The following is a 16,215-nucleotide window of genomic DNA, read 5'->3' as shown; positions in this document are numbered from 1 at the left end:
TCTACTTAATTTTTTTTCCCTTCCTGTACATAAAAGACCAATAAATTATTTTTAAAATGTTTTGCATGCTTCATTTTTCACTCATACACACACACACACACACACACACACACACACACACACACACACACACACACACACAGGTTTCAAAGCATTCACTGAGCAGAACATCTCACTCCAGAACAGAGCCAAGCCTCCTTCCTGTTGCTTTCCTTTTCCAATCATTTCTAGGAGTAACATCAGTTTAACAGACAAGTTTCATTTTTTTAAATAATTAAATTAAAAAGCTATGTCTGACTTTAATTAGTCAAATTTGTCAGTTTGGAGTTGCATTATGGGTTTTTTGTTCCTTAAAGGGTCTGTAGAGGCTGATGACTATTACACAGAAGTATGATGCAGCTGAAAGAACACACAGACAGCAGTTATAACAAGCTTTTTAATTGTTAAACAAGTACGTTCAAGCTTTTTGCATAATCTAAAACCATCTCATCCTTTAGACAGAGATACCTGTTGACCACATCAATCCCAGTAAAACCAGTCACCCACAGATTAATAATCGGTTTTATTAGTGACAAACCATCTGTCGTATACTTTTAACCCAAAAGGGCTCTACAGACAGAAAATAGGTAACAGGAAAAGATAATGAGATGTAATACTTTAAGACATTTTTACATTGTGAATCTTGTTCCTGTAGTTTTAGATGGAGCAACATACAGGAGTGAACTTGTGCTCAACACAGAAAACGGTTTTTAATACGGCGGCGGCGCCCAGAGTGAATGAAGAACGTTTCACAGCATTTCACGTTTTTCATCCATCATCACAACTAGAAATGGGAAGATTTCTGACGCTCAGAGTTTGAAAATATAAACTGAATCACATTCAAATTTGTTTTCATTTAATTTTAGAGCAATAATCCAGTAGTTTTGGACTTTTCTTCTTCTAGACTGCATATACTCTGAAACTCATATTTATGTTTATGTATGTAGCAGACGCGTTTGTCCAAAGCGACTCACAAGTGACTGTAGACTAAGGTCTAACATTCAGCCAGACATCCTTCTATTTAGATCGGAGGTTTTTCAGCCAGTTTCTCATTATGGGTTAAAATAAGATTTAAGCTCAATCTGAAGCTTATCTGATGACTTCTGAGCCACTCTGTCACTCAGAAGTCATCAGATCAGGTGATCTATCCATCTGTAAAACACCACAGAACACACGTTTCATCTCCCTGTAGCACAAAAACAAGCTGACCATTTAATGGTTTGATTTTTGGCGTGACCTCCAGGACACCTGATGAGATCACCTGATCTGATGAAAACGATGGTTATGTATTCCATGAGTATAGGCTTTGTTCTTTAAGGCTACGCTATGGGTTAATTGCTACGAATTGGCTCATTCAAGGGCAAAGCCTGTACGAAATACCACATTAAACAAACACAGCTTGCAAAGAAAAGGCATCTACTGCATTCAGAAGCTGCAGAATAATTCGGTTCTGTTCATCTGCAAACACAACACAAACACAAAGTGGCACTTTAAGACCAGAGACGTTTGTGTCCACAGCAGTAAACACCGTGTTTGTCTTTGGGAGCAAAACTGTAAGGCGTCTTCTGCTCAAAATTCTTGACAAAGCATCGCTTTGAGGTAAACTATTTTGTTTTTAAGACTAAAGTTTAACTAAATTCCAGCTTAAATCTAAGCAAACTCATCAGGATAAAGTATTAAAAAAAGAGCCTAAAGGTGGAAAAGTTCTAATAAATCTCCTGAAAACAGAGGCGGTGCATTTTATTCACCCAGTTACATCCAATAAAATCTCTACAACACACGTTAACCTCAATCAGGTAACCAGTGCTTTTGTTGTTTTTACCTCATTTAATACAACTTCTTGACATTTTTTGATGTTTTTTTTTCTTCCTGATGAAAAATGAATCTTTACTGAGAGAAACCCAAAATATATCAGTGAAAGTACATTTTATCACATTTTATTTCTTTTTTAAACGAAACCTACTTTACATGCAAATATCCTGTAAGTTTGGGACATTTTATTAAATAAATAAATGTTAATAAAATAAAGCTAAAACATTTTTTAAAAGGAGGAATTTGAGTGTTTTTAATGAGAAAATGTTTAGATTTTTCAGGTAAGTAAATAAACACAAACGTCTTATTATAGATTTTTTTAAAATATACAAATTAGGTTAAACTTAAAATATTTTGAGAACTAAAAAAGATTTAAAAAAAAATTGTGAAGAATACAACCTGGGGCATAAATAATCAAAACAGTTTAAATGTAAGGATTTTTTAAGTCAATTAAATCCAAACATGTTTTTTGTTTTTAAAATAAATTAATATCTAAAATCTTAATTATGTTCTATAGTCAATTCTACTCGTACTGTCACTCTTCTGTATTGCACATAAAAATTATATTGACATTTGCAAAAGTGGTAGTAAAAATGTACAATTCTTGGCATAAAATGGATAAATGCTAATCGTTACTTTTCATTAAACTAATTAAAGAATGTGCTGAAATAAAAGCAAAATGGACAAACGCTTGACAACTCTTATTCAGAATGTTTCACATTTTGAGGTAACTCTAAGACTAAACCTCCAAATAGTTCCCGAGCACAGCCACTGCTGCACCTCACCGCTGCCCACGGGGATGGGTCATACGCGGAGATGTAATTTCACCGGTGTGACGATGACTGAGGGGACTTTAAGACTTTATTGCTCCAATATTTGACATTTTTCCCCACAAGTAAAGATTCATGTTTTGTTTTTCTCAGAATTTTTAAAAAGCATTTAATTGTGATTCAGAAGTAACTGGTGCCGATGTGGCCCAGTTTTTAAACAAATTTCATTACATTAAAATGAAATGCAAAGACTAGATTTTAGTTTGCTGGATTTTTTCCAGACCTCTGATAGCTGGAGCAGCTGTTCCTTATTTCAACTGCTTATTTATTCACGTGGAGGCCATCTGCTGCAGGAACGATGAACCGTTTCACCCGTTCACTCAAACTGGACCTATTTGCTCCCGATAGACAAAGTGCATTAAAAGTGACTTTTTAAAAGTAAAAATGTTCCAGTTTGTTTCGACCGACAGCTTGAGTGTTGGTGGAGACGGTGGTGTTACTTGTTCCAGCTGATGACGGTAAACAAGGGTGTTAATCATTCAACAGCACGAGAAAGGAAGGAGGATGAGAGAGAGAGAGAGAGAGAGAGAGAGAGAGAGAGAGAGAGAGAGAGAGAGAGAGAGAGAGAGAGAGAGAGAGAGAGAGAGAGAGAGAGAGAGAGAGAGAGAGAGAGAGAGAGAGAGAGAGAGAGAGAGAGAGAGAGAGAGAGAGAGAGAGAGAGAGAGAGAGAGAGAGAGAGAGAGAGAGAGAGAGAGAGAGAGAGAGAGAGTGTGTGTGTGTGTGTGTGGAAAGTAAAGGCACAGCTTAGTAAAATAAAAATAATCCTTTAACTCCTTTGTTTCACTAAGCCAGTAGTGAGCACGAGGTTTGTGGTCAGCTGAGCGCCGGTGCTGCTCCGTTAGCTACTTGTGACACTACGACGGAGGTCTCTCAGGCTGGCCGGGACAGAGCGCGGGCGGGTGTTAGTGTTAGCCCTTGGCTCTCCTCAGTCTCTGTGACGTTTCTCCTCAGTATCGGTACATGTCGTAGGTACTGACCCAGGACGAGGGAAAAGCCCAGGTGGGAAACTGGAGGAGGATTTCCTCCAACTGAGGAGTCCGCCTGGCTTCACCGAAGAAATAATGAGTGGAAATAGCGACTGAAATCATTCCCTCTGGACCGGCTGGGTTCAGTTCTGTGGGAGGCTGAAAGACAGAAAAATCAAATCAATTAATTCTGATGAGTTTGTAATAAATGAACCTTGTTTTTTTTTCCAGTCCTAATTATCATTAATTAAATAAATGCTCTGGAGACTTAAGAGGGAAGGTATGCGTTCAAACACAACAGGGCAGTGTTCAGCAAACTAATCTCCTACAGACATTTCTGGCTTCAGAACAGGACTGGCCCAATTCCAGAAATGTCAGGAATGAACTTGGGAAAAAAGAAGGAATGCTTATTAAACCGGCCTTTGTATAAAGAGGAAAACCAGGCAGTCAAAAGAGCAGAACAACAGATGTTTCACAGGATTCTGCTAGTCAGGAAATCACTTTAACTTCTTCCTGCTGAGATTTAAAACACAGTTTCAGTCTGGAAGTAAAACCGGATCACAGAGAGTCAAAACTCACAGGAAAAAATCTATTTGTGTGTAAGATGTCATTTAAATGCTTAAATTGCCTTGAATTACACTGGAAAATTGTGAAAGAGTATAAAAAGTTTTTTGATAATGATAAAAGCTAATTATGAACATGAAGCTCCCAAAATGTTTTAAAGAAATTAAATTATTTTATCCTGAACTTACAGAAAATATTCAATAGCTGAAAAAATGTGAACCTTGAGGGGGTTAGAGACGGAGCAAAGAGTCGTGGGGTTTTAATTTCCCATTTACATAATAGTTTTCTATAATAGTGAATAATTGTGTAAAATAAATCAGATGAGCTCAAGATCATGCCTTTAGTTAGAAAAGCTGCAAAAAAAACGCCAAAACTTTACATTGGTGATGATTTACACACAGGTGAACTGTACATAAATCATCAAAACAATGATCACATAAAAATAAAAACATTATTGACATAAAGCCAATTTCTGCTACAGTTTCAGAAACTTTAAAGTTCAAGCTTTCAAAACCACAAGAACCCTAACCTGCTGTTGGCTGGAGCTCAACCATGTTGTGTTTCGTAAAGAAAGAAAGAAATAAATAAAAACTTTGATCAGATTAAGTGCCGGCTGTATTCTGAACAGAAAGCCCCTGACTGCCGGCGTTTTTGAGCGTTTTACTGTTTTCTAAAGAGTCACAGAACACTGTGCTTTTGTAACCATGTAAACACCAAACAAACAAAAGAAAGAGTAGACTCTCTTCTTACACCAGGAAGAATCCGCTTGTTTCTAGCTTTTTCTGTTCTTTCACAATCCGTTGTGGAAGTGTGAGCTGCAGACGCTTCCCCGGTTAGTGCATCGATTTTTTTCCCAGCAGCGTCCAAAATCGATCTAATTGATGGATTTTCTGCTTCCTGATCACATGACGTGTGACACACACGGGTGAAGATCCGCTTTAGAGCCGTGATGCTTACTCTCACGGTGCGGGGGCTTGTTCCCACGCCCGCCCCGTTAAAAAAACGCAATTGACGACTTTAGTCATTAGTGGCAGTAAATTAATTAATGGTTTAATTATGTAAAATACTGAAAGTCATAATCTAAAAATAGAATTAAACTTCCCTGTTTAAACATCTGTCATGTTGCCTGAAAATGAAAACTAAATGTTGCTCAAAAGCATTAAAACTTTTGTCGAGGGCTGATACCAGCTTGTGATTTTTTTTCTGTTTTGCAGCTCTGACCTGCTGATTTTGGGCTACTCCTGATTCATCACAGAAAATGCAAATAAACTTTCATTTAAAGGCCTGATTTCTAAATCCAAGTCCAGTTTAAACAAAACCTGATCTCCTTGCAACACTACCTCCCCTCGCCTTCTGAAACAAAGACGACTTAATTATTTATTTACAATAAAAACAGAATCGAAACATTAAATGTTAATAAGCAACAACGAAGTTAGGACGTCCCTTTAGACCATACCTGTATTTCAAACCAGAAGGTCCACACGGGCGTGTTGAGGCCGTGAGAATAGAAGACAAAATATTCTCCGCTCAGATCGAACTGAGGCGTCCCGTCACCGAAGGACCAGCTGGTCAGGGCGGATCCTCGGTGGGGCATCAGATACAGAGACATGTGGCTGGGTCCTGCAGCAAGCACACACACACACACACACACACACACACAGTTTTATTAATGTGTCATGTTTTAGAAATATTTCTCAACCCTTTTGAGAGCTTGTCACCTTTCACATCGAAAGTCATCTTTACAGTCCCCCAGCTCGTCTCCTCTTTGGACCGAAGGCTGAACTCCACCGGAGAACTCGGAGACACTTCGGCAGCAGGAAGATACCAGTTCTTCCTACAAAAACACATGATATCAAGTTGAGGACATAAAGTTCAGAAGGAAAAAGTAAAAAAAAAAAACAGTCCTGACCTGCTGAGGAACTTCACAGGCAGGAACCAGGGGTAACCGCAGAAGGGTCTGTCGTCTTTACAGTGGGTCCGGATGCTGTCGTTGATCTCTGGGATGTGGGGTGTGATGTGCTGAATGCCTGTGAAGTCAAAGCTGTTTATCCAGAGCCCGGCGTCTCGGCTCTCCACCTGGCCCTGAAGGTTGTAGAAAGTCCGAGTCGTGTGCTGCAGGGAGAGTAGGAAGCTTTACGCTGCTGTAATAATCTACAAGGACGCGTGTTTATCAGATCACGTGAACCACGTCATCTTTTTACATTATCATGCATTCAAAATGTGTTTTTGAACCAAAACAAGGCATTTGTCCTTGTGTCTTCATCTAAAATGTCTTCAGACAGAAAACGAGGGTAAGCATTTACCTCTAGAACAACGATGTGTGCCTGGGTTTCTGTGTACGTGTGCACATCTGTGTGTGTTGTGGTTCTTAACCTGCAGGAAGATTCTCTTTGGCCGCGGGCTCTGTGGATTATCTGAATAAGGAAAGAAAAGACCACTGGAGACCAACAGGAACATGACCATGAAGACTGAACCCAAACCAGTCAGGATCCACTTGGTGCTCTTCACCAGGTACATGAAATGTAGCTGAAAAAATTTAAAAAAACATAGAAATAACAAAGCAGAACGTGATTAAGAACAATCATGAAGACATAATCTCTGATTTTATCAGCTAGAAGTTGCTATTTTTCTTCAATAATAATGATTAAATCACAAGTTTTTAGCTTAAAACCAGAGGCAGACCAAGATATCGGCTGAAAAAATATATCGAGCGGATATATTCAATCTTTTCTACATTGGCCAAATTTTTTTTTAAAGCCGACAAAAAAATCAATAAAAAAATTCAGGCCAACTGCCGCCACTACTGGACTGAAGAAGGGACCTTAAGGACCCCAACACACTGTTTTTTTAAATGTTTTGAGTTTATTTATATTAGAAGTTCAATAAATATAAGATATTTATCGACTTACTTAATGTATATTACACACAGTGAGTGCATATATATATATATATATATATATATATATATATAAATAAATAAATAAATAAATAAATAAAAATATATATATATATCAGCCTTAATAATCGGCTTTAGATATAGATAGATAAAATAAAACATCGGTCAGCCTCTATATAAAACATTTTAAAGGAGGGATACATACAAAAAATGTGGAGAGGAAGATGGTTGCCAGGGTAACTAGAGAGGCCATCACCACTTCAGAGGGGATCTCTGTTCCACTGCGGCCCATGATGGGGGTGAAAATTTCAAAAACCACCCAGATCAGGAACATGAAGTGGACGTACGGCAGTGTGAGGCCCAGAAGGTACAGAAAACTGTACTTCAGTGATGCTCCTGGGAAAAAGTACATTTAAAAAGTGACTATTTACCAAAAACCTCCTACATTTCTGAACTTTGCAGGGTTCTGAATTCAATAATCTATGAATGGTTTTCAGTAGCAGTGTTATTGTTGACACGGACCTTTGTGTTTGAGCTCTTTGCTCAGCAGGAGCCTGGTGATCAGAGGGAATGCCACCATCAGCATGGGCACGTAGGCAGAACACAGACCCCTCTGGGTCAGCCACACCAGGCTGCAGCACCACAGCAACAAACTCACGTCAAAGTACAGGTCGCCCAGCTCCAACAGACGAACACCCTGAAAGAAAAACCTTTCATTTAAAGCAGGAAGTTATAAAAAAATAATAATAATAAAAAAACACAACAATGATGGTGACCAGTTTTTGTGCTCATTTTAACACCACAAACCTTGACAGCGATGAAATAAAAAACCAGCGACATACAAGAACCAGAGAGCTGGAAGATTTACTGGTGTGTGTGTGTGTGTGTGTGTGTGTGTGTGTGTGTGTGTGTGTGTGTGTGTGTGTGTGTGTGTGTGTATAAACAGCTGTACAGTCAATATGAACTTTGGGTTTAAACCCCTTAAATCGGCAGGTTAAACTCACAGAAGCCAATCTAATTTATGCTCCTTCACTTCTCTAATTCTGCACCTGTTATTGTAAAATGTGAAATGTGTTCATCAAGGTCTGGAGAAATAAAACAAAAAATTTGGTTCGCAAACATCGATTTAATTTAACAACCAGCAAATATACAGCCCCGTGTGTTTGTTAGCCCAAAAAGAAAGGCTCACCCCGTAGTACAGGTTTTTAGCCAGCGTGTGGATGAGGATCATTTTTCCAGTGGCTGCTGATCCATACAGGCCGATAGCTGCGTAAAAGTGAGTGTACCAAAACATGGAGCGCCCCAGCAGGGTGACGAGCAGAGCGACGATCAGCACCGACAGCAGGGTGACCACCCAGCTCAGCACAGCTACACCCGTGGCACAGGCCAGATCCCGGACATAGCGTCCACCTTAGACAGATAAAAGATCATTTTCATCATGTGTTATGATTCTTAAAGAAAAACAAAACAAACCACCAGGGTGTGAAGCCTACCTCCGTTACCAGGCAGCGAGGCCTTTTTGGCCAGATAGAGAAAGGTGGCCGCGGCCACCATGTAGTTGAGGATGGTGCCGACGCGAGCGGGATAAGCCACCGCTACAACTCCCAGCAGATCAAAAAACACCATGTTGCCATGACGATACTCTGAGGATTCTGCCAATGTCTCTGACATCAGCAGGTGCTTCAACACAGCCAGGATGTTGTCACCTACAAAGGGGAGGTGACTTTTAGAGCTAAGCTGCAAAAACAAACTGTAAGTTTGTCATCAGAGGGAAATGGAACACCTTAGAGGTTGGAGAACTTTTATCTTGTCTAATTCAGCCACAAAGAGAGGAAGTGAATGATTTATGTGACTAAATGTGAAAGAGGTAACTCGCTGTCACATGACAAGAAGTAGGTCATCTTTCAGCAAAATCTGAATAAATTAAGGGGTGATTTAATACTTTTGCTGTAGACTGAAAGAGTGTGAGCTGACACTTGCAGAAAGACATTCCAACAGTTTGCATAAGCTAATGTGACTCAAACTGGTGTGTGTGTGTGTGTGCGTGCGTGCGTGCGTGCGTGCGTGCGTGCGCGTGTGTGTGTGTGTGTGTGTGTGTGTGTGTGTGTGTGTGTGTGTGTGTGTGTGTGTGTGTGTGTGTGTGTGTGTGTGTGAAGGTTTTTGTGGCTTGTCTTATGACACACAGCAGCTGTCTATCAGTTGATTCATCAGAGTGGCTACAGAGTTTAATGTGAATGAAAAATCTTGTAGCATCAGTAGGAAGTAGCTGAGTGTCACTGCAGCTGAAGTTGGCATATTTTTTTTTTTTAGTGCCGCCTCATTGTCTACACACACAAACACACCTTTGAAACAAAGCTTGATTGTTCTTTCGCCTTGTGGGCTCACCGAGGACCTCAAGTGTAAACAAAGGAGTGTTCAACACCTACGCGCACATTCAGACCTAGATTGCCCACTTCCTTTTTCTATTTAACAAACCGATTTACACACTTTAGCTTAGCTGCACAATAAATGTCTTCGTAAAAATGAGTTCAGAATAACTTTAACTGAAATTGCAGGAAAGTGCTGCAAAAAAAAGCTGAGTTCTGAAACCGATTTCAAAGAGGAGATTAAAAATCTAGTGTTTCCATCAAGGTTTCAAATAGAGAGCTTGAGGTTCATCATCATCATCATCATCATCTCATGTGCTGTGTCTGAATCTCCATCTTACGAAGCTGTTCTGTCTTCTCTGAAGATTACTCTCTTCTTCCCTCTGAAATCTCACTTGTCCTCTCTAATAATTCATGTCTGTCACAGCAAGTTGCCGCGTTCAGAAGAGGAGGAGGGACATGTCCAGAAGCTGCTGGGAGAGATAGGGAAGATGCCAACCGTCTCGGGTTTTTAGTGCTGATTGACTGGGTTTTCTGCTTAGTAAAGGCCATTAATTCAGTAAAACAGAAGCAATGAGTAAATGAGAAGCAGTCTGTTGCTGGAGATCAGGGAGCTGATGGGAAGTTGGGTTGAAAGTGGAGGTGAAACAATTGTTTTTGTTCACTGCAGGCAGCAAAATGTTCCACGCGCTAACCCCCCACCCCCACCCCCCCACCCACCCACACACACCCCACCCCCACGGACAATGTACGGGAGCAAAATATTTTGCAAGCCATAAATTGGTGAAGCATATTCAACATTTCCTTTTTTTGAGTGTATGTAGACCCAACAATAAGCCTGAGACTGCCTCATGTGGCTAATATAGATGGAAAACACAAGATATTTAAGTAAAATGCATATAAGACTGTTTATATACCAGCTCTTTGAATGGAGTCTGTCAGGATCCTGTTCGCAGTGTCATACTTGGTGTGGTAGATGAAACCATTTTCAATGAAAGCAAGATCGATGCCTGTTTCAGACACCAAAACAGAGACATAAAACATATTAGAGGACATTCTGTTTATTTGGTGCCCAAAGCATTTTTATTTTTTACCTTTGAACAAAATTAAAAGCACAAGGCTTCCTTTTATCTGCAGCACCACTGTTGCCCTTACCTGGGATGTTGCCAAAATCTCTGTAAATGCGGAAGTCGGTGTCAGAGGGAATGACGCCACTCTGGAAGACTTCCTGCCCAACCACGGAGGCGAAGGGGTGTTTGGCTGCATGAACGTATGCCTGGACCAACCACGGGTTCTCTGGACCTTTAGATGTAAAAGGGAGAAAAAGTTCTGCTCAGCAACTCCTTTTTCCAGTGGCTGCTGATCCATACAGGCAATGGACTTAATGGACCGATACCGATATGTTAAAAAGTAGCTAACATCGACCGATACCGATATACTGTGCATCCCTACTGGTTAGAAATAAGATATTTTTTGTTTTGCAAAGTAAATAAATCATAAAGGTCTGTCAATGGTGTTCAATGCTAATGGAGAAAATCGCTGTACCATTTTTATGATATTTAAAGAAATATATATTAATTATTCATGTTCCTCTCATGCTAATTTTCACTATTTTTGACTGTGTAGCTAAACTTTGTGAACATTGAAAAATTGTGATTTTAGTGAAAAGTTACCCAGGTGTAAATTAAAAAGGGACCAAAGCAGAAAGTAGAAACATTTACAACAAAACTGTAGCCACGTTTTATTTCTAACAACTGCATTTTTCCCCTAGGGTTTCCATAGATGTTAGAATGTTTACCTTTACTTAAAAATGGTTGTTGTGAGTGTTGCAAAAATCTCGACAGTGTTTTTAGATTTACAAATGTTTTGAAGTGTTAAAAAAAAGCAGTGTCTATTTTAAAAGCCTTTTTGTCCCAGGTAAGGCAGCACGCGAAGCATGAACTAAATTAAAACTAGGGATGTAAGAAAATATTGATATGACAATATATTGTGATATTTTTTCCTGTGATATTATCTTGATATGTAAAAGCTGTGTATCAAATTTTTGGAAGAATTTACATGCAAACGTTTGTGTATTTTCTTTTCTTTTGGTGCAATTCAAAGGCACTAAATGGCAGCAGTGTGCAATGGGTTTTGTTTCCACCACTGAAATGTAAATCCCTCTATTATGGTTCAGATACCTCACGTTAAATAAGTCACGTTTCAATTTGGACTGTTTATTGAATTTTCCTACAATAAATTCAGTATTAAAAAATCGCTAATATCATCTGGCTGAATGCATCGCAATATCTTGTGATATATCGTATTGTCTCCCCGTATCGTGATATCGTATATATGTCGATGATCGTGATGCGTATTGTATTGCCAGAATTTCACCAATACACATCCCTAAAAAAACGATGCCTTTAAGAAAAGAAAATAATGTGAATTGTACAATACCTGTCTGGAAAACAACTTCCTTTCCTCCAACACCTGCAGCCTCCAAGTTAATGAAGGCACGCACCTGCTCAGCCCAAGGATGCTGCGTAATAAATCCATGGCTGGCCTGAAATTACAGATGAGAACCAAAATAAAAGAAAAAAATAAAACATATTAAATTCAATAACAGCTACGTTTGCTGCTTTGAAGTGTGCCACATGCTCATCCTCTTACCTGCAAGACATTTTCCTCAGCTCCATTAAAGAGGAAGATCACACCGTGACGAAGAGGGGTGGACTGACTGGCTAAAGAATGGAGGACCTCCAGCATCACCGCACAGCTCACTGCATCATCACTGGCACCTGAAACCGATAAACAAACACATGTACAGTATGTGGAGCACAGCAGCAGTGAACTGTCTCGTTGTTCCCACATGAAGGCTGGAGTTTAATCAAAGCAGTGAAGAGGTGCGAGGTTAGAAACAAAAACAGAGTTGATCATTCTGGAATACAATGGGATGAAGGTACAAACAGATTGGGAGCAGATGTTAAAGAAAAATGCAGCAACTTGGTTAGAAATCCTGACTTCTGTGTTGGTGAGGACAAAGGGAAGAAAAGGGAGAACATGATCAAGGTCACGTGTTTCAACCAGATTATACTAAAAACTTTTCAGAAGAACTATTTATCAAGAATAAATGCAAAAAGGCAAACAACTGGAGTGAAGGTCAGCGACATCATGTGCTTGAGCTTTATGGAGTAAGTGTGTTCGTGGTGTGGGGGTGGAACTGCTACACCATGTCAGCAATATATTAATCCTCATTCCAGAGAGGCTTTGTCAGACAGTAAACTACCTACACATTAATTCAGACTGTGTTAAGGAAAAATGAGGTCCCAAATCAGATACAGACTCTCTTTTCTTCCTTTATTATGTTTCACAAATGTTTGGAATCCCAGGATTTCAAAAACAATCATGTGTATTGTCCTGGTCCGTACCTCTTGGATCTACTTCTCTCATCTGTGAAGCTGTGTATGTGTGAATGTGCACCAGGATGTGTATAAGTGTGCATAATCTGAGGAAACATTGTCTCCTCAGCAGGCTCAAGGGCGAAAGCTTTACAAAATGTACATGAAGTATATTACTGCTCTTGATCAACCCTGTCTGAATGAACCTTGGCAGTTTTGACATTTTTACTAAACGTTAACCACAAAAACACATACAGAAAGTGTTCTGAGAAAACACACTAACAGCATCACTGGATGTTAACATTTGACTTGAATATAAGTACTATAAAAGTTCATGACCCTCTTCCTTTCCTGATTTTATAAACTGTTTTATCTGCACACAAAAAATGGGCCTTGAAACATTTCAAACACAGCGTGATGATGCTGTGGTTCGTTTTGTGGCAAATCACGGCAGTCTACCTCACACACCTGGCTTATTGAAGTAAGGACCTGGAGAGTGTCTACCAAAATCCTGCTGTAGTCTCTAACCTCACTCTCCCCACAGGTATCCTTCAGTTTGCACCTCCTTTTTTTAACCTTTGGTTTTTCAGATTTACTTGAGGTCATTTTGGTTGAATAAATAATATTTTATTAACTTTTCCATTATATGTATCTTCTTTTGTAATGGCCAAACGAGCTGGGTCCTAATATTGGGGGCTCGTCCGGGATATGAACCTGTGAAGTCTCAAACCCCAAGCAATGATCATACTCCTAGACCAAAAATAAGTATTTTTCTTTGAATTAATTCAACATAGAAAATAAAAAATATACATTTGTCATTTTTTTTTATCTCTGCTGTCCGTAAGTGTAGCGACATGTTGGCCTGTAAACACTGGTCTTAGTTTAGAAATCCAATTCTGACTTAACCGGCTCACGGGTAATTGTTGTTCTCACATTTTAAAAAAAAGACCCTTAAGAAAGAAAAATAATGTTTTCGTACCTGGACTGTTGGCCACTGTGTCAAAGTGGCAGTTGGCGAGCATGAGATGCTCTGTTCCACCTTTGGGCTCCAGCCTGACAGCAACGTTGGTGACATGGTCGTAGAAGCTTGTGAACCCACCCAGAAAGTCGATGGAGAAAGTGCCAGTGGGTCGCTGTACGTCTACTGTCAGCTGATGAGGCCCTGCTGCTGTTGTCGCTCGGATGCTCTCTATCTGCTCCAACAAGTAACCCACTGTCAGGACCTCGTTCTCCTCGCTGCCAACTGGCCGAGGTCCAACACTGGTAATCTGCTCCAAGTGTTGTCTAGATTGTGAGGTGAAGAATGATTGAAAGACAAAAAGAGTGCACATTAAAATGCAAAAAGGAAGTTGAACAGTGTTTAACACATAAAAAAATGGCAGCATATGGAAATACCCTCTCTGGTTGAGTTAATCATTGTTTATGTAACCATATGCATGTGTGGATACAAGATTGACCTTGAAGCTGCAATCATAGGTCAGCTTGCTGATATGTGTACAGACACACCCTTAAGGTGTTTGTGATTTAAACAACCAGATGGAAATCTCATTTGGGTATTAAAATGTTTCAGGTTAAACAAACCATACCATAAGTTTTTGTGAGTGTACTCTTAAAACAGTCTGCAGAAATATGCATCTACTTCCACCTGTAGAGCTGAAACGAGTCGCCAATTCACCTGCCGTGCTAAAACTAATTAAAATCACATCATCAGTTTTCGGTAACGATATGTTGAATATCTGCGCATTTTCACTTTTGGAACACAAAAACTGTTGGTCAAGGGTATAAGATTCATCATGTTTGCCATTGTGAGTAATTAAAAATCCATATAGCCGTTGTGAATTGTTTCTTAAAAATGGTGGTTTGAGTCAGATTGTGTCTGTGTGTGAATGGCCATATGCCACCCCCAAGCCAATCAGCATCCAACAGTCTTTTGAATATAAATGCAAGTCCCCACGTCTGCCGCAGTAATAACTGATAACAAAAGTGTATAGACCAATTCCAATTGTGATTCTAATCAAACCTATAACATGATACTACATGTTCCGTTGTAATAAAGTGTTGCTCCTTTGGTTTAGGATATTTTAGGAGATTGGTTTATGCTTACAATTTAATCTGGATTGGCAGATTGTTGAACAAAGAAGCTCAAATCACTAACCAGTTTTATTGCAGCACGAATATTTGAGGCAACCAGTTAAATGATGACGAATCCTGCTGCCCTGCATTTTATAAAAAACTCAACCCCAAGCCTGCTGACCTCAGACTCAAATCCCTGCAACCGGTCTGGCGGTCAAGTGAGCCGTCTGGCAGGAGAAACCCCTTTTAATCAGAACGTGTTGAATCATCATTTAACAAACAAGACATCCCAATCTCTTTAACCTTTTGTTATATTACAATAAACAGAGAAACAATCTCTTCTCTGTCACTGATCACCGTGTCCCCTTGATTTCTACATTTCTTCTAGATCAGTGTCTTAACCTGCATGCAAAAACAATCTCAAAGCACTTGTCCTCCCTTCCGCAGCTAGTTTACCACAGGTACCGGTCGGGAAGGAAAGAAAAGCCGTTGCCGAAAGGTTAGCTTTTACGCTTCGTTGCTAAATCTACGGAAGAATTAAAATATTTGCATAAAACTCACCTAGCTCTTAATGCGTTAAACTCCCCGCTTAGTTTCCCGATAACAAGCTGCTGCAACGACAAATGAACGAGACCCCACAGCAGCAAAATAAACACAGAGACCAGTGAGGCTGTCAGCCCTTCCCGCAGTAAGTACAGGCTCACTTCTGGCTTCCTCTTCTGGTCACCGCTGTAACCGTTATCCTCGCGCCGGTCACGGGCTCCGTCGTTGTCTTGAGCTACAAAATGTCGTGTCGCGGGGGATTTTATTCTCCGAACAGTTGTGTCGCTTTCCATTTTTGAGTCAGTAAAGTAAGTGAGTACACTCGGCTGATGCTTTCTCTCAGGACGACAGAGACGGATCGCAGTGAGGGACAAAGCTAGTGGGGCTGGCGGGCGGCGCGTGAGAGGAGAGACCAAATGGCCCATTTTGAATAAAAAACTAAAATAAATGAACCAGCTTACTCTATGGAAGCCCATTCCTACCACTCTGATGAAAATAATCCACTGTCTCGTATATATATATATATATATATATATATATATATATATATATATATATATATATATATATATATATATATATATATATATATGTATATATATATATATATGTATATATATATGTATATATATATATATATATATATATAAAAGCCTGCACTTGTATGCCTTTCCGAGTCAGAGGACTCCAAAGCACCTTGCACTACAGCCATTCATACATTGATCCATTCACAAACAGATGGTGATA

The 16,215-nt window shown here is 39.6% G+C and overlaps 1 protein-coding gene across 2 annotated transcripts; it reads right to left on the bottom strand.

The window, feature by feature from the left end:
* Positions 1 to 3,460: 3,460 nt before the first annotated feature.
* LOC107374041 (endoplasmic reticulum metallopeptidase 1) lies at positions 3,461 to 15,852 on the bottom strand. Of its 2 annotated transcripts, XM_015942184.3 has the most exons (15): positions 15,487 to 15,852; positions 13,832 to 14,136; positions 12,125 to 12,252; positions 11,912 to 12,017; positions 10,628 to 10,774; positions 10,390 to 10,482; positions 8,600 to 8,812; positions 8,296 to 8,516; positions 7,629 to 7,803; positions 7,312 to 7,502; positions 6,584 to 6,736; positions 6,120 to 6,322; positions 5,929 to 6,044; positions 5,667 to 5,830; positions 3,461 to 3,805 (listed from the first exon to the last, which is right to left on the bottom strand). In XM_015942184.3, exons 1-15 carry the CDS (start codon positions 15,759 to 15,761, stop codon positions 3,629 to 3,631), a joined length of 2,667 nt encoding a protein of 888 aa, XP_015797670.1. In that variant the 5' UTR covers positions 15,762 to 15,852; the 3' UTR covers positions 3,461 to 3,628. The 2 variants fall into 2 exon arrangements, 1 of the variants encoding a protein (XP_015797670.1); XR_008563998.2 differs by lacking the exons at positions 3,461 to 3,805; positions 5,667 to 5,830 and having other exon boundaries at positions 6,514 to 6,736; positions 15,487 to 15,851.
* Between the last annotated feature and the right edge of the window lie 363 nt (positions 15,853 to 16,215).

This window comes from Nothobranchius furzeri, chromosome 6 (assembly GCF_043380555.1).
Source record: "Nothobranchius furzeri strain GRZ-AD chromosome 6, NfurGRZ-RIMD1, whole genome shotgun sequence".
Taxonomy (NCBI): domain Eukaryota; kingdom Metazoa; phylum Chordata; class Actinopteri; order Cyprinodontiformes; family Nothobranchiidae; genus Nothobranchius; species Nothobranchius furzeri.
Note: the sequence above shows the minus strand (reverse complement) of the source record. Positions and strands in the feature narration are given on the sequence as shown.

Excerpts from the sequence above, each read along its gene's own strand:
- LOC107374041 (XM_015942184.3), bottom strand. The coding sequence starts at position 15,761 with ATGGAAAGCGACACAACTGTTCGGAGAATAAAATCCCCCGCGACACGA. Across the intron at positions 6,737-7,311 it reads TCTTCCTCTCCACATTTTTT|CTACATTTCATGTACCTGGT; the intron begins GTATGTATCCCT and ends AAATTTTTTCAG. Across the intron at positions 5,831-5,928 it reads GATGACTTTCGATGTGAAAG|GACCCAGCCACATGTCTCTG; the intron begins GTGACAAGCTCT and ends TGCTTGCTGCAG.